Genomic DNA, 21,942 nt, shown 5'->3' on the forward strand with positions numbered 1-21,942 from the left:
TTCTGTTTTGTGTGTTATGTCCATTAATTTCTTTCTGTATTCATCAGTTTTATTAATTCTGAATTGTTCGCACGGGTCGTTGTTTTGAGGGTATCTGAACGATAGATTAAGTCCATAAAGATAGAATAAAATTCACTCATACACGCTTAGAACTGTGAAACTATAGAATAAGTTAACTGTTGGATAGAACACTGTTCAGTCGATACCAGATACATCCAGTTATTCTTTTAGCTAGCGCACAAATCGAGGTAAATGCAGGAGCGAATTCAGGCACGTCCGTTCGCGTCCGAGCCTACTCGTGTGTGTGTGTGTGTGTGAGAGAGAGAGAGAGAGAGAGAGAGAGAGAGAGCATCGATTAATAAGACAATTTCTGGAATGCTAAGTGAACTTTAAGAAATCAAAATGTGTAATCAAATAACGTTGTGTTAAAATAGCTAACAATTAAATAGTTAATAACAGTAAAAAAGATATTAAGAGTTAAGACTTGAATATAACTAATAATGTAATTAGTGTCATGTAACTATTCAGTGTGAATGACTAAGAGAACTGAATTCAAAATAAATAAATAAAATGATTACTTGTAACAAATAGTAATACCCTTAAGGAAGTTAAGCATGTGTAAATATATGATATATCTGTTTATGATGCATTTATTTTTATTAGTATGTATTTATTTGTTATTGGTTTAATAAAATATACTCGGTGGAAGTGGTGTTTGCACTGCTCAGTGCTAAACTAGAAGAAAGATCTTTGTGAGTTTGATTCTAGTCGCCGACTAGAGGAACATTTTCTAAGCTTATTTCGACCAGTTCCTGAGTTAATCAATCTCTGGCACGGGAAAGCAGGTGTTTTCTCCAGGAAATTCACGTTTTTCGTCCCGTAAACTCAAGAAAATCGACCGTAGAACCCACACTATTTTCAGAGTTTAAAAATAGTATTACGGTTAGGTATCACGAGATAGTGATATATTATTTATATTAGTGAACAATTAGTGATAGCCTTGGGCCGCTGATTTGCTACCAGCGGAGATTTAACTGCCTACTCAGTCACCAAAATGTTAGGCTAAAATGGCCTCACCTACTCCTTAAAAGGGATTAGCTGATTTTTTTTTTTTTTGTAAAAAATATATTTTGGTTGTATCAGCAAGGAATACTTGGAGGGTATCCTGAACCTACAGACTTAGCTTTAAGATTCCATCCATTTAATAAAAAGAATAAACAGGAATAAAATAAATCACCTTATTTTCTCAAAGGTAGACTGACCATACATATCGTTTTGAACGGGACAGTACCATTTTTTTTTCATATTTCCGGGTCTTCCCGTCGTTTTAATAAAAATGTCAATTTTGTCCCGTTTTTAATATAACCATAATCCTCTATCAATATCATGAATTTGTATAACCATGGAGTCGCATTGTTCGATACTAAATATCAATATCTGCAGTGATTAATTCAGAGAAAATAAAAAATACATGTTGGCAACAGTTACGCGTTTCAGACGTGGCGTCTGTTCTGCTGCAACGTTAGTTTTTGTTTTGCCTGTATGCTAACCGGTGACTTTGTTATTCAATACAGGTGGTTTAAATTTCATATATTTTTTAAAGTTTTAAGTTTTATTTTTAAAGCTTTAAGTCTGTCCTTTCAATGCCAAAGAGGCGAAACCGGTTTTAATGACAATTTCCAGAAAGAATTCAAATTTATTACACTGGACAAGTTGTGGAGCGATGGAACAAAAGTGATATACCAAAATTGTAATGTCAATTTTTCCTTTGCTCATGGAGGTAGAAGCGACATCAACCAACATCTACATAGCCAGAAACATAAGGATCCTTAACCCTTATTAAGACTATCTTAGTGACAGACTAGACAAAGAACCGAGATAAAAATTCTTCTAGTTGGCAGTTATATTCAACCTATAAAATTCTTTCTTGAGATAGCCGAGTATGGGGGGAAACTTCCAGAATCCTCAAACCGTAATGAAAGTTGTCTGTGGATCAGACTTCTGTTTGTACCACATACACGTATAAAACCCAGCATTTATAATTGTGAGTGAATAAAAAAAATGGTGCAATTCAATGTGATCTTCATTTAGTTAAGATATTTGTAGTACAATATAAATTATAGCTTTTATACTTAGAAATTGAAATATTCTAACAATTATTGTCAATTACTGTTGCAATTATTTACGAATTTTTACTTATTATTAATAATATGAATTATTATTCAGATATATAAATTTAAAAAAGGGAGTAGAGACCAACTATTTTAGCCTAAACATTTTGGAAATTGGTTGGTTGATTGTTCTGCATCATAATCACTGCCAGAGATTAGTGCATTTCTTCAGACATGGATGGAAGAAAAGTGGTAAAATTATCTCTAATTTTAGCTAATGTTATATGTACAAGGTTAAAATCGCCTGAGACATTTTTTCGAATGGTTTTGGCAACACTCTTTTTGCTCTTACTCTTTTAAGAAACAACTATCATAGTTTTGATTTTAGTAATCGACAAAGATTTTTTGCGATGGCTATTTGTGACTTGATTCCGGAATTAATTAATCTTTAATGAAGGCATTGAGGATTTTTTTTATTATGAAAGAAACTAATACTCGCAACCTAGAAGATTCGATCAAAGAATGCAATGCAAAGAACCTTTATAAGTGCTTTCGACTGAAGATGGGTTAACCAATCTGATATGGAGACGGCAAGGTTTTTCAACGCACGAAAAAGGCAAATTGGCTAGACAAAAAGCAGGTACTTGACAGACAATACATGGCCTCATGGCCTTAATTGCATGGCCAAAATTCCAAATAAGAATAACAATAGCAATTATGTCAATGCACTGAACCTTGGTAATGGTGAAAAGAGAGTGTACTCTACCAATTTCCATACAGTTATAGCTAAAAGAGCTTTTTTCTAATTATTCCTTTAAATTAAAAAATCGCTGTTAAAGAGGAGAGAGAGAGAGATTCATGCCTATGTAGCCCTGAAGAAATGGCATTTGCTGCCAGCGTACTAAGCTACCCAAGGAAAGACCGACAGGGTTCGATTCGATTCACTAACTAGAATAATTTTTCTAAGCATTTCTTTAGGCCGTTTCCGAAGTTAGTCGATCTCTGACATTAGTAAGTACGATTTTGAATCTGTACGTTAGGGGCCTTAACTCCAAGACTCAAAACATTCTACTGTAAAACTCACTATTACCAACAATAATCTGTTAAGGCTTTGCGCCACAAAATCGTGGCAGTTGTTTATTAATCTCTCTCTCTCTCTCTCTCTCTCACACACACACACACACACACACCATCCTGAAAGCCTTTGTTCATTGATAGCTTGAGCTCACTATTAGTGACGATTGAAGAATGGAGAATGTTTTCGAAAGTTAGGTAGGGCTAAAGAAGTTCCCTTTGAGGATTGAAAGGAGTAAGAGGATGTAAGCAGCTTGGAAAGAAGTTAACGGATACCCCATGGGCAAGGTGCATCGTGCCACGTAACAGTTCACGTGTTTGTAGTCAGTATAAACTGAGATAGATAGATACATACATACATACAGTACATACACACAAAATTGTTTTGGTTTAATTAAGTCAGGGTTGTCCAAAACACAGCTCGCGGGTCGGATGCTGCCCGCTTGCGGGTTTTGAGTTTCACGAGCGAAAAAATAAAATAACAATTTGAATCGAATGCGTATTAGATATTTTAATTCTATCACTAATCGCTATATACCCACATGTTTTTCAAATATTAGATGTGTCAAAGAAGCGTTCTTGCACTGTTTTGTTCCAACGTATATATGTACTGTATTCATTATTCTGGATACGGCCCTCGGATAAATCTTTTTTTTTTTTTTAATGTGGCCCTCGGATTACTTAAAGTTGGACAGCCCTAAATTAAGCTATGGCTGGTTGCCATGACAACGTGTTGTGTACAGTAGTTCATGTTGCCTTTCCGACATTCTACGTGAACAGTGGCTCTCTGTTGCTTCCTACAGGAAGGATACGTTCAAGTTCCTTTCCTTTTATGCAGGATTGCTCAGAAGTCTTTCAAAATTCCTTTTGAAACAGTTTATTTGGAAATCTATATTTGAATATTATTAGTGTTTGTTTTGCCAGCAGACTTCCTTAAAGACAAACACTTAACGCAAAATACAAATGGTGAGTCGTATACACTGTTTATAATTAGATGAATAAGAGAGTAAATATAATGAAATTCAAGGTATATTTTAATGTGCTTTCAATTTCATTGTGCACCTTGGATTAATTAAATTTGGTTGCATTTAATCATTTACCAGAGGTTGTAGGGACCTGCGTGCACGATTTTCCATTCTGACATTCGTGTATCGAAGATAAAGATTTATCAAATCGCGTTACACTGTTTCCGGATTTTTGAAACAGCTATTTCCATTATAACACATGCATTCAAAAGCCTACATCTCGATAACGTAATTGCATAATAAATTTATTAAGCGAGAAGCGTGCGATCTCTAAATCTGGAGTGTGTACATATATATACAGTATATATATATATAAGAAGAAAAATAAAAAGATTTTTAATGTCGCCAATATAAGGTTCAGTGTGTTACTGAGAAAGAAAAAAAAGTGTTAAAAACTAATTAAATGCTGACATTTTCTATCAGAGGCAAGATCATATATAGAGACAGTTAAGAAATTTTACAACACGTATATGTTGCAAAATTTCGCACAACAGAATATAACAGAATCCCAAAACCAACATTTCACAAGTAAAATGTTACAGCTGCATTATGTAATAAACTTTATTACCAATTTTATTAGAATCAAGCTAGTTGATATAGCCTTTTGTGTTTACATTTTTTCTTTTAGGTTTAGTTTTGCAAAATGTGTTTGTGGTTATTTCATTTGAACAATTTGGACTAGATTTTTCGATTGGAGGGTACTGAACGAGTGGAATGCATTGCTTGACTCAACTGTGAGTGCTTCATCTGTCAATAAGTTCAAGGAGAGCTATGACAGCTATTATATGTAAATATAATAGAAGTAAATATAATAAATTATATGTAAATAGTTTGGATCTTCTGTGTTGAGTCTTTGGACTCCATGGAGATGCCCTATAATAATAATAATATTTCTGAAAAGAAATATTATAATCATCAATTTCTGATACTGATGATGATATTTTTTTTCAGGAATATTGTTTCTGAGAAGAACCAACTAACTACAGATAACTACAAATATCATATAGCTTAATTTTGAAATTCCATGATAAAATGTGTTGGACACATTAATAGTAATGTATGAAGAAAAGAAATACTTATGCTCTTAATAAGAACACTCTTTGCAATACAGAGCAAAATTACTTTATTTTTAAAAAAAATGGCATTCAGGTATCTCTACATCTGATACTATATCTAGGGGGCATGGGAGAAATGTCATTTTTTCATATGCCACATAGTAACAGCAAGTAAATAATAAATAAAAAATTGTAAGACAACAAAACAATCCAGTTTTTCACCATATCACTTCTTTCTTTCGTGCTGATTTCTTGTGTAATTTTTATGTCTGCCTCTGTAGTCCTCTTACTATGTGCTCTACCAAGAAAAGAATGCCTCATCCAAACTGTACCTTTCTCATTTGCAAATTAGCACTCTCTTTCCACTATCACCTCATCACAAAGAGAACAGAGTACATGGAAAGCAAAATGGAAGTAATAATGAAAGAAGTAGAAGGAATAGACTGAGTTAAGGAGTGGGAATGTTGAGATTAGTAGATTTGAGAAAATATGTGCTTGTATGAAAGAAAAAGAGAAGGAGGTAAGAAGAAGCTGAGGAAGTGAGAGCTGCAAGAAAATGGAAGTGAAAGTAAATTGGAGAATGTGAGGTCAAGTGGAAATAGCAGAAATGAGAGGTTCAAAGAGAAAAGATGAGAGATGTAATTTTTTATAAAGAGGAATGAGAAGCTGTGAGAACTGTATCATATAGAGATTTGATGATTTGAGATATTGTAGAACAAAAGGTTAGTAGAATGCTTACCTAGGAGAATAATAAAGAGTGTAACTATGGCAGTGGAGAGAGAGAGAGAAAGGTTAGTGTCAATGAGATGACAGTGACACTTGATACAAATGCCCTGAGAGGTTTAAACTGAATATCAAAAGATTTGCTAGTACTATTAGATACTGTGCATAGAAGAGTGTAAAGGAAAAATAATGAATTCATGGCCTCGTGGCAACAGTGGAGAGTTAAGGAGAAGAGTAGATAATAACTGGCATGAGAGAGAGAATATTTAGATAGAGGGGGGTTGAAATATGTAGATATCATGTATGATAATAAAAGAGTTATATACAACAGGTAGGTTGCATTCGTACATTCTTAATGGCCTCATTTGAGAATGCGACGTAAGTAATAGGAGGTTGTGTAGCATGTCCTATCACAGGCTAGAAAGAGCAATATTGGTTATGGAGATAATAGGAATACCAGTACTAGTTTCTCTATATACAAATGCTAGAACTCGAGTAAGAATCACATGGGTAAAAATCTGCCCCCAAATTATTGATATTATGTGAAACATGACTGATAAAATGATGATAGCTAAAGAATCGCAAGCAACAAAAGTAGGAGTTAAGCAGGAGGAATTCAGGGCTGAGGAAGATGGTTCATTTGTGGATATTTGGTGACAAAATTGCTGCTGCTATAAGCCGGGGGGGGGTACAGAAATGTGCACACTATACATCAGCAGATTTGCACAATAAGTAAAAGCCAGTAATTATTATGGAGCTTCAACTATTGGGAAAAAGAGGGGGAAATGCACAGTAGGATAGAAATGGAATGTATACAGCTACTAAGAGATATTTACATGAAACATTAGTGGATAGCATATCGCTTTCCAACAAGCAGTTTGTGGGTTTGAGTCCCACTGGGTGTTTGTAAAAGCCTGTTTTGGATGAGCTTGTATAGCTCCTTGAGTTTATAAGGCTTGCCTTAAAAAAAAAAAAAGCATGTAATGCAAGGAAGGTTTGAGAATGCTGGTTCTGGTAACAGCATCAGAAGAGACGTATCCATAACCAACATGGCTACTCTGCCTCTGATTGAAGTGTGTTCATGCATTTTGGAACTGAGAGGTTGCTAAACATGTGGAGAGACATGTGTGAACTACAGTGTCATCTGATAATGACAAACTTAGGAAGCAGCTTAAAGTACTACCATGGCATAAAGAAACTGGAAGGAGAGTATGTTATTAGTGCATGAGAAATGGTTAGAGAGTGCTTGAGGAAAGCAATATCAGACTGTATGTCCAGGGCCATGTGAATAAACCATGTGGGAATTAAGTATATGAATAGCATCATTAAGCAGGTCCTGCAAAAAAATAAAACATTGTGAAGGGAATATAAAGAAAAAGTGACCAGCATGCTGATGAGCAATACAAAGCACAGGCAAGTAAGGTGACTAGAATGGAAAGGGAGTTAAAATGAGATTATGAGGAAATTAGCTAAGCAGGACAAAAGAAATCACAGTAGTGAGTAAAAAGAAGAATATTATTGAAGGATAATTTTAATGAAAGCTGACAGTAAGGAGGTGACAAAAGCAATAGTTGAGGTACTGAGTGTCACTTTGCATGGCTGTATCATTCAGGTGGAGATATCTCAGTTGCTAATGTGAGAGAGTCCAATGCGAGAATAGAGATAGACAAAACCGGAGGTAATTAGCATATTACGAAATATCACTGTAATTACAGCCATGATATTTGTTGGGATATTGGACATTGTGTTAAAGAATCTGCAAGTGAATTGGCATTGCCTCTAATCAAGCTAATCTAATCAATTAAATTTAGGTCTCAATTCTTGTAAAGTCCCAAAGGAGTGAAAGACAGAAGTTGCAAATTACATGCCAATTTATCATCACAGAAGTGAAAGTACTGGAAAAGTGGTTAAAAGCAGAATTTAGTAACTGGTGACTAGGAATATGATTCTATGTGTGTGTGGGTGGGATGTTTTCTATAATAAATTAAAATAGTTGAGTTAGATGAAAGATTGTGGCTACACATTGATGCTGCTGAACTTTGCAAAGCAAAATACCTTTGCAAAGTCCAGCAGCATCACTGTGTTGCAAAATTTACAAATTTGGTGGTTATGGATACAAGGATGGGAAGTAAACAGATATCAGAGAATAAAAGATGAAGGAATAGAATCCAGAAGAATGTGAGTAACCAGTGGAGTGATGCTGGACTCTGTACTGAGGTCATTGCTGTTTAATCTGTACATTAATGATATAGAGAATAATTATCAGAAGTGGAGGAAACCAGGGATCTTGGGGATTGTAAATAGAAATTTGAAGTTCAGAGAACATATTGCAAAAGTTGTGATGACAGCCCAGAGGTTTGCTGCAGTTATCTAGGAGAAAACCAGCTGAGATAAAAGTGTCGGTCCCATCATATAAAGCCCTGATCAGATCAGATCACAACTAGATTACTGTACTCATATCTGGTCAGTGGAATTTGAAGTGGATGACGTAACCTTAGAGAGGGTGCAGAGGTGAATGAAGAAAATGATATTAGAAATATACAGTGTTGGTTATGAGGATAGATTGAGGACATGCAAACTGCAGAGTTTGTTGGAGAAAAGATGAAGAGAGGATATCATTGAGACCTTCAAGCTGTTGAAAGGTATTAATCAGACTGAACACTGAGGAGATTTTTCATATGGAAAAACAAGGGTGTCACATAATAATAATAATAAAGGGTGATTTCCCAGGAGAACTGTTGTATCATTATAAACATCATTGTGCTAACATTAAGATTCACAAGGAATAATGTAGTAACAGAACCCTGTAGTTGGATATATAATGTTTTGCTCTTATATGGCATGGTTTTTCATCTTGCAAAACAAGCAATTGGCAGAAAAGTAGACACAATTAACAGACATAATACTGGCATTATATATCAGTTGCTTTGTGTGTAGTTCCAAACAAACCATCCTAACCTATACTAAGTTTTGCAATTAGAAGAATCCCAAATGAGCAGATGGTAAGATGACCACAGCATAAGGTTTGGAGCATTAAAATAGAAATATCAAATTACAGATCAGTTTGCATTTTTGTATTGGGAGTTGACATTTAAAAAAAGTTGGTTAAGATTAGAAGACAGGAGTGGTTAGATAATGTAAGTGTGATTCTCTAAGTGAAGTGGTGTCAAAAATTTCTGGCTATTCAAAGATACCAGTGTAGTTAGTACAAAGTTGCCCCACTAAGTGTAGTTACGGTATAAAAAAAACCTGGATAATGCCATTTATTTAAAATATTTAAAGAATGGTAAGTATTCATCAGGTTATGTTTCAGACCATGAAAATTTGTCACGGAAACCTTTCATTCAGATGTTAAAAGCTGCATTGAGAGAGAGAGAAAATTAGCACAACTCTAGCAATCTACCTCTATTTTTGCACTGCAGTATTGTTATCTAGAAGGTGCGCATGTACACACTTGCAAACTGATCACTCAGTAGCTCAGCTATTTCACCTGTTTTTGTCATCTCTACCATCAGCACTCATAAAACATTATCCTTCCATAGTCATTCTTTGTTTTATTCACAAAGTAGTAATAGAACTCTTATTCAGAAAGAAATTTGAATCTGCTGTAAAGCTTTTCAAAAGAACTTGAAGACTTGGTTATTTAATAACCAGGTTTCTTTCCTTTTTTCCACTCCTTAGGAACTCTATGCACTGGAAGACTTTTATTAGAGTCTTGCAGTGCATAAAGTTCCTAAGGAGTGGAAAAAAAAGAAAAATAGTACTACTTCATAAGCATGATTCTAGCACAAAAGTTTCCAATCATAGTACAGTCTGTATAACTGCAGCTGTAGACAAGATGCTGGAGAGATTGGTTAGGAATAGAATACAGGATTGAGTCGATGGACATATCATTCTTTATGATGGTCAGCATGGATATGTAAAGGTTAGGTCTTGTTTTAGCACTTGCATTTTATAAGGTAATGAGTGTGTTAGATAAGGGAGAATCATATACAGTGATATTCTTAGACTTTGCAAAAGCGTTTGATAGATTACCAAATTGATAGATTACCACATGATAGATTACTACATTTCATAGGAAGAACCTCCCACGATGAGTCTTTTGACTCCATGGAGGCCTGAATAATAATAATAATAATAATAAGTTGATGTACAAACTACAGAGGATGGGAATAGATAGTATATTGGTTAGATGGGTTGGAGATTGGCTCTCTGATCGACCAGCAAGTTGTGTATGCTGGAGTAGTGTCTCAAAAATGAAGAGTAAGCAGTGGCATGCCCCCAGGGTTCCGTTCTTAGACCCCCTGTTATTGAACTTGTTTGTAAATGATATATCATGTGGACTGACTGGGGATTTTCAGTTGTTTGTTGATGATACAAAGTTGGAGAGAATTATAAGTAGCACTACTGATGTTAATTCCCTTCAGGAAAATTCGAATAGACTTTTGACTTGAAGAAAGCAGTGGGGTTGTAGTTTTAATATTAATAAGTGCAAAGTTATAAAAAAATATAAGAAATATAAATAATATATATATATATAAATAAATATAAGGCTGTGTACTATAGTGATGGTGCCATACTGCAGGAAGTGGATGAGATTTGAGATTTAGGAGCGATGGTTGACAGTAGACTGAAGTTTACAGGATATATTGCAAGTGTTGCAAAGACTGCATGTCATAGTGCTGCTATGATAAGAAGTATTCTAACATGTAAGGAAATGGTTGTGCCACTGTATAAAGAACTGGTCAGACCACACTTGGACTATTGTGCTCAAATTTTTCACCTGATTTTCAGTGTGATGTGGAAACATTGGAGAGGGTCCAGAGATGAGTGACTAAGACAATATCAGGACTTTGGAATGCTGGCTATGGAGAGGGGGTTGAAGACATGTGGATTGCAGAGTTTAGTGAATAGCAGGAAAAAGAGGTGATATGATAGAGACATTTAAGTTAGTGAGAGGATTTTAGTGGATTAATCAAGATGAGATTATAAGAAGAGTAGAAAGCAAGAGGGGAAAAACCAGAGGCCATCTCTGCATGTTATGTAAGAGTATGGGGAAGAGGGGTGTGAGGAGTAGATTTTTACATGGATAATTGTCAGTGAATGGAACACATTACCAGAATGTGTTGTTAATGCAAGGAGTGTTAAGGATTTTAAGATTTGGTATTTAAATATGTTGGCAGGTGAATAAACCTCCCATGATGAGTCTGGCAACTCAATGGAGGGTGCAATAATAATAATAATAATAATAATAAACTTTATCTTACAACAGCACATTTCTGATCAGGATGCAACATTCTCAATGCACATTTACTGATGTTTTTCGTCATTTAGAGCACAAGTAGATAGAAGACATACGCTCCTCCTTCCCTCTCTCTCTCTCTCTGTTTCTCAAAAATAAAATAAAATAATAATAATAAATGAGAGTAATAGTTGCATGTTAAGAATTTCAACGGTACAATAATATACCTTCAAATTTAAGTTTTATATAAACTACTAATAAAAGTATATGTTTCATCATTTATCTCATCTCAGCCATTTCTTAATGTATTAGGCTGAGTAGGTCTTACTAGCTAGGTTACGCAGCTTCTTACATTTCTAAGAAGCTGAGGATACAATGCATAGATTCTCTAGCTAATTTGTCTGTTTTGTGTGATGATGATAAACCTGAATTTCCAATAGGCAAAATTTTGTTGCTTTTTTATGAGGCAGCCCATTTCAAAAACATTAATTATCAGTTATCTTTACCTGTACAACACCTGTCATATTTTGTCTTGAAATCATTCACCAGCAAAGCACACAACTGACTCTAGTAATCTTTTCTATTCACTCACCACTCTACAAGCAAAAAATCTAGTCCCCATTTCCTTGCTAACCACACTCTTACTCATTTTCTATGGATGAACTCTACTTTTTATCACATGTACTGACATGTGATTCACAGTACATTCATGTACTGAAACATTTCCTCCACATCAATCCTTTATGCACCCCCTAAGCAACTTACATGTCTCTGTCATATCCTCCACCACTTATCTGCTGATCAACCAGCTTCTGTAACCCACAAATCTTTGGTCTCTCCTCATATGGAGCATCACACAAACCTGCCACCATCTTGTCACTCACCTCTGAATTTGCTCCACCTTGTCCATATCAAGAAACCCAGGCTACCAGATCTGTGTGAGTAATCCAGATGAGACCTTATTACTATTACTATTATTACGGACAACTCCAGGGAGTCATTAGACTCATCGAGGGAGGCCCCAAATCATATTCATCACAACTATTCGACATTCATACAGTATCTATCATACCTCACCTTAAACTCATTCACTGTCACAGCATCCACCACAGACTCAGGGAGCACATTCCACTCATTCACTACTCTAAAAGTAAAGAACCCAGCTCTAACACCTTTACTAACCACACTTTTGCCCAGTTTCCATGGATGTCCCCTAGTCCTCCCACAACCAGCCCTGTTCTCAAAAATATCTTCTGAATTAATTTTTTAGAAACCCTTCAGTAATTTGAATGTCTCAATCATATCTCCCCTCTTCCGCCTATCAACCAATTTTTGCAAACCACAAATCCTCAACCTGTTCTCATAAGGTTCATTCCACAGACCTGCTATCATCTTGGTCACTCGCCTCTGGATCCTCTCCACCTCCTCCCCATCAAGAAAAAACCTAGGTGACCAAATCTGGGCACAGTAGTCTAGATGGGGTCTTATCGAGGCTCGATACAGAGGAACAATAACCTGCTTGTCTCTGCTTGTCAACATATTCTTCAGCAACCAAGTGATTCGATGAGCTGATTTGGCCACTTTTGCAATGTGTCCCCTAAATTTCAATTCCTTATCCACCAACACTCCTAAATCTCTTGCTCATCAATTTCCTGCAGCACAGTTCCACCAATGCAGTAAACTGCCACCAATCTTTTCACCCCAAAATGCATAACCTTACATTTTGCCACATTAAATTGACATCCATTCTCCTTAGCCCAGCCCTCCAATCTATCCAAATCATCCTGCAAAATTTTGACGTCATCTGCATTCACTATTGCCCTACCCAACTTCGCATCATCCGCAAACAAATGAACTGTTCCTCTTAGATCCTTTCCTATATCATTAATGAACAAATTAAACAGCAGTGGTCCAAGAACAGATCCTTGTGGCACACCACTAGTCACAGGCCGTCTTGTGGACTCTACTCCTGAGTAAACCACTCTCTGATATCTCTCCGTCAACCACCCTCCTATCCATCTCACCAACCCTATGTCCATCCCCATATGCTGCAATTTACTGATTAGAATTCCATGTGGTATCCTGTCAAAGGCCTTTCCAGTAGAATCACTGTAAACCCATTACCCTTATCCAGTTCAGCCGTCACTGTGTTATAATACGTGAGCAAGTTACTGAGGCATGACCTACCCTTCACAAAACCATGCTCTCCCCGATACAGTATCCTATTTTCTTCTATCTAATCTTGTATTTTCCTCTTGACTATTTTCTCTAAGACCTCGATAATGATTCCTGTTATGCTGATTGGCCGGTAATTTTCAACAGCAGCCTTGGAACCACCTTTGTGCAGCGGAACTATTTTCCCCTCTTTCCACCCCCTTGGGACTGACCCAGACCCGAGTCTCAAATTAAACAAAATGGTCAAGGGCACTGACAATTCTTTAGCCGCTTCACATACGACACGAGCTGGTATACCATCCAATCCCACAGATGTATTGACATTGAGGTTCTGTAATAGACTAGTTACCTCTACTTCATTCATCACAATTCCAGTATAAGCTGTTGGTTCTTCCATTCCTGCAAAGTCACCACCTGGATGATATACTCTTGCAAAGTGCTCGCTCAGTAATTCCACAATATTGACTGATTCGGTTACATCCCTACCCTTAGCATTTTTTAAGATCATTCTACCATGAGCATTTTTCCTTTTACTTGCAACATATTGAAAAAACTGTTTGGGATTCTCTTTAGCCTGCATGGCCAATTTTCTTTCGTAATCTGCTTTAGCTTTGCTTACCACCCTTGTTACCATCCTGGCCTGAGCTTTATACTGTTCCTGCGCCTGATGGTCACCTTTCTCCTTAAATTCCCTCCACAATTGTTTCTTTTTTTGCAGCTCAAGCTTAATAGTGTTATTCATCCATTTAACCCCTACTTGATTTATTATTTGGACTCTTGGTATGCAGTCGACCATTGCCTCCTGCAAACAGTTCTTAACCACCTCCCATGCACTATCAACATCCAGCCCTTGCAGTTTTACATGCCATGGCACTGAGCCAAGCACACACCTAAGCTTGTCATACTTACCAGCCCGGTAATTCCAGATGTACCCTGTCTTAATTGTAAATTCCACACCTTTAGCCACCTCCCAAGTCAAGACCCTATGATCACTCTCACCAATTGGTGGCAATGTGGTCATATTTGTTACAGCCAAATCCTCAGATGTAATTACTAGGTCAAGCACTCTCTGCCCCCTAGTATTTTCCATTACATGCTGTTGCAGATAGTTATCCCTTAATAACTGCATAAAATCCAATTCCTTCCTCCTGTGTGTCCTCTCATCACTCCAATGAATGCGACCATAGTTGAAATCTCCCATAATAATTACCCTCCTTCCACTCATTTCTTCTATTTGCCTATGCATACTATCCCCACCATCTATTCCATCACCTGGTCTATAGCAGCACCCAATTATATATTTTGTTCTGCTAGATTCTATCTCACACCAAACAGCCTCAAATGTGCTCTTTTCTCTATCCTGCAGTTCAACTTCTATACTCCTTGTCTGCAGCTCATCAGCTATCAGCTTATCAAAGCCTTATATAGAGGAATAATAACCTGCTTATCTCTGCATGTCAGGTTGTTCTTCAATAACCAGATAATCCTATGAGCTATTTTAGCCACTTTTGCAGTATGCCCTCTGAACTTCAACTCCCTGTCCACCAACATCCCCAAATCCCTGGCTTCATCCATTTCCTCTAGTACAATTTCATCAATATGGTACATAGCTAGTAATCTTTTCACTCCAAAATGCAAAACTGCCACATTAAATTGACATCTATTCTTCTTTGCCCATCTGTTAATTTAAATCATTTTTATTGAGTATTGCTCTATCTAATTTTGAATCATCAGCAAACAAGTGAATATTTTCCCTCAGATCATTTCCTATATCATTGATGAGTCAATTAATTAGTTTATGCAGGGCTCTGCTCCTGTATAAACTACTGTGTGGTGTCTCTCTAACAACTGCCCTCTTATCCTCATCACCAGCTTCATATCCATGCCCATTTTGTGTAATTTATATATCAGGATTCTATGTAATGTCCTGTCAAACACCTTTGTGAAGTCCAACAGTATCACCATGTACCCTTTATAAAAAGTCAGCTGTCACTTTATTGTCAAATGTGAGTAAGTTACTGAACCATGACTCATCCTTCACAAAGCAATGCTGTCTGCCATACAATATCCCATTCCTGAATTTTTGTCTTTAACCAACTTCTCCAATACTTCGACCAACACCACTCCTGAAATGCTAATTGGTTGTATATTGTTACTTTGGTCTTCGAACCTCCTTCATGCACTGGAATGATTTTCACCTCCTTTCATTCCCTTAGGACCCAAGCTGAGACTCAACTTGGGTCCCTACCACAGTATCATAATACATGAGCTGATATCTTGTCCAAGTCCATAGCTGTATTCACATCCAGATTCTGTAATATCCAATGTATCTCATCTTCCTCTATTCGTACTTCCAGATTAATCCTTATCGTATCTATTACTGTAATATTTTTACGTGAATGATACACTCTTGATCACTGAAACTGACCTTTAGTTGAAAAGGTGTTATAAATGGTTTTGTTTGGGAGAGTGAATTTAGATTAAGAATGACTGACCTGCAGAGGGAGATAGATGAGTTGAAAGAGGAGGTGGAATGTCTTGTGAATGAGAGCAGAAGTATGAAAGATAAGATTAGGAGAATGGAAGAGATAAATGCAAGGAGAATCAGAGTAGGAGAGAGAGAGAATTTAGGGAGTATGAGTGAGAGGTATGGGGGTGCTAGAAGAGGAGAGAATGGAAACAGTAGAAGAGAGGGAATGAGAGAGAGGTATGGGAATGCTAGCAGACGAGAGGATGGAAACGGTAGGAGAGATGAAATGAGAGAGAGAGGTATGGGAATGCTAGAGGACGAGAGGATGGAAACAGTAGGAGAGACAGAATGAGAGAGGGATATGGGCGTGCTAGAAGTGGAGAAAATGGAAACAGTAGGAGAGAGGGAATGAGAGAGATGTATGGGAGTGCTAGAAGAGGAGAGAATGGAAACAGTAGGAGAGAGAGGTATGGGAATGCTAGAAGAGAGAATAACAGTAGAGGAGAGGGAATGAGAGAGAGAGACCTATGGGAATGAAAGAAGAGGAGAGAATGGAAACAATAGGAGAGAGGGAATGGTAAGAGGTATAATGTATGGTGACTCAATGATCCGTGGTGTTCAAGATAGGATGCGTGAGGAGTGTTTGCCAGGAGGAACAATAGAAAGGGTGGCTATGGCAATTAAGAGAGGTGAAAGGGTGGATGAGATGATTATGATGGTAGGAACGAATGACTTGAGTGGTAATGTAAGTCGGGCAGTGAGAGATATGAGGTTTTTGCTTGAGACTGTATGGAAGAAGACAGAGAGAGGAAAAATAGTGTGTGTGTTGCCTAGGTATGATAATGATGAGCTGAGCAGAAGAGCGGTGATATTGAATGGCATAATAGCAAGAATGTGTGACAAGAGAGGACTGGTATATGTGGATGCTTGGAGTGCATTTGAGGAAAGAGAGGAATTGTATGCGAGAGACCGTTTACATTTGAATGAGGAAGGACGTAGGCATCTGGAGAGATTGCTGTTCTGAAAGAGTCAGTGTGTCCCAGGGAGGATGATAGCAGGGGTGACCTCTTGTGGGAATGGATACTTGGGAGAAGGGAGACGATGTCAGGTAACACTGAGCCCAGTGGAGTCTAGAGGGATAATGCTGGGTATAGAAACAATGGCATTTATATGCTATATACTAATGCCAGGAGTATCCGGAATAAGGGAGAGGAATTGGTGGCGCAGATAGCATCAGCCTGGCCAAAAATTATTGGGATCACTGAAACGTGGTTGACAGAAGGGGATATAATAACAGGAATAGAAGTCGCTGGGTATAGCATTTTTCGTCAGGATAGGAGGGGAAAGCGTGGTGGTAGTGGGGTACTGCTTATGATAAGTGACGACCTATGTCCTCTAAGAGTGGAGGCTTTGGAAGGAAGTGAGAAAAATGATTTTGAGACCATATGGTGTGAGGTAGAGGTAGGCAAGACAGGATATTTAGTGGGGTGTTGCTACAGACCCAGGAGCACGGAGGATGGGGACCAGGAGATGTTTAGACAGCTAAGTTTGGCAAGTGCAAGAAGAATGATTGTTATGGGAGATTTTAACTACAGTAGTATAAATTGGAGAGAGGAAGATGCATGTAGCAATAGGGGAATGGAATTTCTAGAATTCTTGAGGGACAAATGTGTTAGGCAACATGTAACAGAGGGAACCAGAGGTTCAAGAGTTTTAGATTTGGTTATAGCATCAGAAGAGTTGATAATAACTGAGATGACATCTTTCCCACCAGTTGGAGAGAGTGACCATATGGTTTTGACTTGGAAAATGAATAGACATGCAGGAGTATCAAAGAGACGGGAACTTATGTGGAATTATAATGCAGGTGATTATAATACTCTTAGACGTCAACTTCGATGATGTTTCATGGAGGGAGGAATTGGAAGGCAGGGATATCGTTGTGCGTGGGAAATTGTGAAAGAATATTTGTTAGCAGCAATTCTAAGTTGTATACCACGAGTGAAGAAGAGAACACAATTTGGAGTAAAGTGGATGACAAACAATATTAACAGGAATTGCATGTGAAAAAGAGGCTATGGAAGAGATATAAGGAGACAGGTGAAGAGAGGATGCGTGAAGAATATAAGACACAGGCCAGAAGAGTGACTAGTGTGGTAAGGAAAGCGAAACTGGAATATGAGAGGAGATTGGCCCTAAGATCCAAAGAAAATCCTAGGGAATTTTTTAGCTATGTGGCCAGTAGGAGGAGAAATGACTGTGGAAGAATGATATTGTGGGATAAAAATGGGAATAGAGTGACTGTTGCAGAGGACATAGTGGAATTGTTCAGTGACCACTTTATTGGAGTAATTTATCCTGGAGGAGTCAGTTTTAATGCTAGAGGGATAGGGCAGGTTCAAGGTTTACAGGTACAGGAGGAGAGTGTGTTTCAGACACTGAGAACTCTGGATGTCAATAAAGCTTTTGGACTGGATGGTATTTCACCACGAGTTTTGAGAGAATGTGCTAGGGAACTGACAGTGCCTTTAACCTGGCTTTTGAATGAAAGTCTGGCTTTGGCAAAGGTGCCCAAGGAATGGAAGGAAGGTAAGATAGGAAAGACCAAAAAATTCAATAAAAGAAAAAAACTGAAGATCTGGGATGATACAATCAAAGAAATAACCAAAAAGAAAAAAAAAGCCTATCACAAATGGTTAAGCAGTAAAAGATTAGAAGATGAAATAGAATATAAAAGAATAAGAGCCATAGCTAAAAGAGAAGTCAGAAAAAGACATAGAGAATCATGGAATAAATTTGTTTCTAATTTAGAACATGATTTATATAAAATAAGACCCAATGTATATAAGATTTTGAAACACCTAAATGCAGATACCAAAGAAAACATAAACTTAAACACTTAATTGAAATTAGAAGAATTTCTAAATTACTACACAGAACTGTGGACAGACAAATATTTTAAAAAAGACAACTGGCAAACAATTAACGAAAATGAAAAGGAAATAACTGAAGAAGAATTAGAAATCAGCCTGAAAGAAACAAGAAACGGAAAATCACCTGGAGAAGATAAGCTAGGTTCAAAACTATATAAATACGCAAGAACAAGATTCAAAGGAAGACTCCTATTATTTTTAAATAAAATCTACTCAACTGGTATCCCCCAAATAGAATGGAAAAAAGCAGTTGTGATTCCTATCTTTAAGAAAGGTAATAGAGATGACCCTAAAAACTATAGAGGTATCAGTATACTAAATTCATGTTACAAAATATATAGCAGAATCTTAAATAACAAACTAATGAAATATTCCGAAAACTTTATTCTAGAGGTACAGAATGGATTTAGAAAAGGACGATCATGTATAGACCCAGCCTTCTGCCTAAAATTAATAATAGAGAAAAGAAGAGAATATAATTTAGAAACACATATTGCATTTATTGACTTTGAAAAAGCATTTGACAAAGTTAAAAGAAACATGTTATTTAACATATTAAAAGAAAGACAAATACCAAATAATATCCTAAAAGCTGTCACAAGTATATATGAAAATAATCAAATACAAATAAGATTAAATCACGAGCTATCATATACAAGATAGATAAACCAAGGGGTCCGACAGGGATGTCCCCACTCAGCAACTCTTTTTAATATCTACTTAAATGAAATAATAATAAAATGGAGTAAAAATTTACATCAAGGAATTAAACTTTCACCTACAGTTAACTTAAACACTCTCCTCTTTGCAGACGACCAAATAATAATTACAAATTTTGAAGATAACTTACAGAAAGCTATTCTAAATCTAAATGATATATCCAAAGATTATGGTATGATAATATCAACGGAAAAATCAAAAACTATGGCCTTTAAAGGACAAGATCCAGCAAGAACTAAAATAGTATTAGATAACAAGATTTTAGAACAGGTGAATTCATTTAACTACCTAGGATGTATGATCACATATGAAAATGAAAAAGATATAAACATAAAAATTGCAAAATATTTAAAAATAACAGGAGTAATTAACTCTATATTTAAACCAAACCTAGTTCAAAAACAAACCAGGCTAAAAGTATACAATACATTAGCTCTACCGGTCTTAATGTATGGAAGCGAAATCTGGACAATAAAACAAAAAGACAAACAAAGATTAACAACATCAGAAATGAAGTTTATGAGAAAAACTGCAAAGTATACCCTATTTGATCACAAAAGAAACGAAGATATTATGAAAGAATTAAACTAAGAACCAGTAATTGAAAAAATTAAAAATTATAAACATAAATGGATGGAACACGTTCAAAGAATGAAAACAGAAAGATTACCAAAACAAGCCTTAAAGTACAAGCCATTAGGGAAAAAGAAAACCAGGACATCCTCTTAAACGATTCAACGATGACGTCTAAGGCCGGAACAGGCCATACTAGGCTTAAATCCTTGATATGTATGATGATGATGATGTAAGATAGTGGCATTGCATAAGGGTGGTAACAGACTGGAAGTGTCTAATTATAGACCAGTCTGTGTGTCATCAGTAGTTGTTAAGATCTTAGAGAAAGTAGTGAGGGACCATATACAGCACTGGGCAGATGAGGGTAATGTTATCTGTGAGAGTCAACATGGATTTGTGAAAGGGCACTCTTGTTTTAGCAATTTGCTAGCCTTTTATAATAAAGTTACAACAACATTAGATGAAGAAAAGGCATATACTGCAATTTTCTTAGACTTAGCAAAGGCATTTGACAGGGTGCCACATGATAAGCTGATATTTAAGTTGCAACACATGGGTCTGGATGTCAGATTGGTCAACTGGATTCAGGATTGGCTATCTGATAGGTATCAGAGAGTTGTGTATGGTGGAGCAGTTTCAAGGAGACAGAAGGTTACAAGTGGGGTCCCACAGGGCTCAGTACTAGGGCCTATATTGTTTAACCTTTATATCAATGACATTGCCAGTGGATTGCAAGGGGATATTCAGTTGTTTGCAGATTATGCGAAGCTGGGAAGGATTATTAGTAATAGTGCAGATGTGGTAGCCCTGCAAGAGGATGTGAATAAGCTAGATAGATGGGCAAATGAATGGGGGTGTCAGTTTAATGCAGCAAAATGTAAGGTCTTGAGGTTTAGGAAACATCGATGGGATGCTGCATACTCTATGGGAGGAGTTATACTGGAGGAGGTTGGGGAGACAAGAGATCTGGGGTTGATGATTGATAGAAACCTGAAGTTTAGGGGACATATTGCAAAGGTGGTGAAGGTAACACAGAGGATTGCTGCTATTATGAGAAGGACACTGACCTACAGAGATAAGAGGGTTATCATTCCGTTGTATAAGTCTCTGATCAGACCACACTTGGATTATTGTTCTCATATTTGGTCTCCAGGATTTGAAGGGGATAAATTAACTGTGGAAAAGATACAAAGACGGATGACAAAGATAGTCTCAGGACTGTACAAGGATAGTTATGAGAATCGGCTGAGGGAATGTGGAGTGCAGAGTTTGGCGGATAGAAGGAGAGGTGATATGATTGAGACTTTTAAAACTGTTGAGAGGTGGTTACAGGGTTGACACTGGGGAGTTCTTTCACTTGGTTGAACAGCGGGAAGGAGTGATGACAAGAGGCCATCCCTGGAAGTTACAAAAGGAAACTGTGAGCAAGAGGGGTGAGAGTGGTTTCTTTGCATGGAGGGTGGTTGAGCCGTGGAATGCATTGCCTGATAGAGTGGTGAGGGCGAGAACGGTCAATGAGTTTAAGGAGTGGTATGATAGATTTTGTGTTTCTTAGGGAGAACCTCCCCTTGATGAGTCTTGACAGACTTTAGGTTCTTAGGAAGGACCTCCCACGATGAGTCTTTTGACTCCATGGAGGCCTGAATAATAATAATAAAATGTTTTTCATACCACAGATGGAATTTGAATGCATTTCTTTCAAATCTAAATATATTTATAAAATCCATAACTATTACTGAACATGCATGCATAAATGCATGGCCTATGTTAGTGTGGCTAGCGTATCCGCTCTCCACCCAAAAGGCTGCAGGTTCGAATCCTGCAGTGGGCATGGATGT

At 37.0% G+C, this 21,942-nt stretch overlaps 1 protein-coding gene across 1 annotated transcript in view; it reads left to right on the forward strand.

Annotated features, from left to right (window-relative positions):
* Window positions 1–4,025: 4,025 nt before the first annotated feature.
* Window positions 4,026–21,942, forward strand: part of LOC150101807 (small lysine-rich protein 1) — a 31,863-nt gene continuing 13,946 nt past the window's right edge. Inside the window, exon 1 of the mRNA XM_090400949.1 lies at window positions 4,026–4,151. Coding sequence (XP_090257075.1) covers window positions 4,149–4,151 — 3 coding nt within the window. The 5' untranslated portion in view covers window positions 4,026–4,148. The remainder of the gene's footprint in view (window positions 4,152–21,942) is intronic.

Source organism: Typopeltis vanoorti, chromosome 11, assembly GCF_054136105.1.
Source record: "Typopeltis vanoorti isolate ZY-2024b chromosome 11, IOZ_Tvanoo_1.0, whole genome shotgun sequence".
Classification (NCBI taxonomy): domain Eukaryota; kingdom Metazoa; phylum Arthropoda; class Arachnida; order Uropygi; family Thelyphonidae; genus Typopeltis; species Typopeltis vanoorti.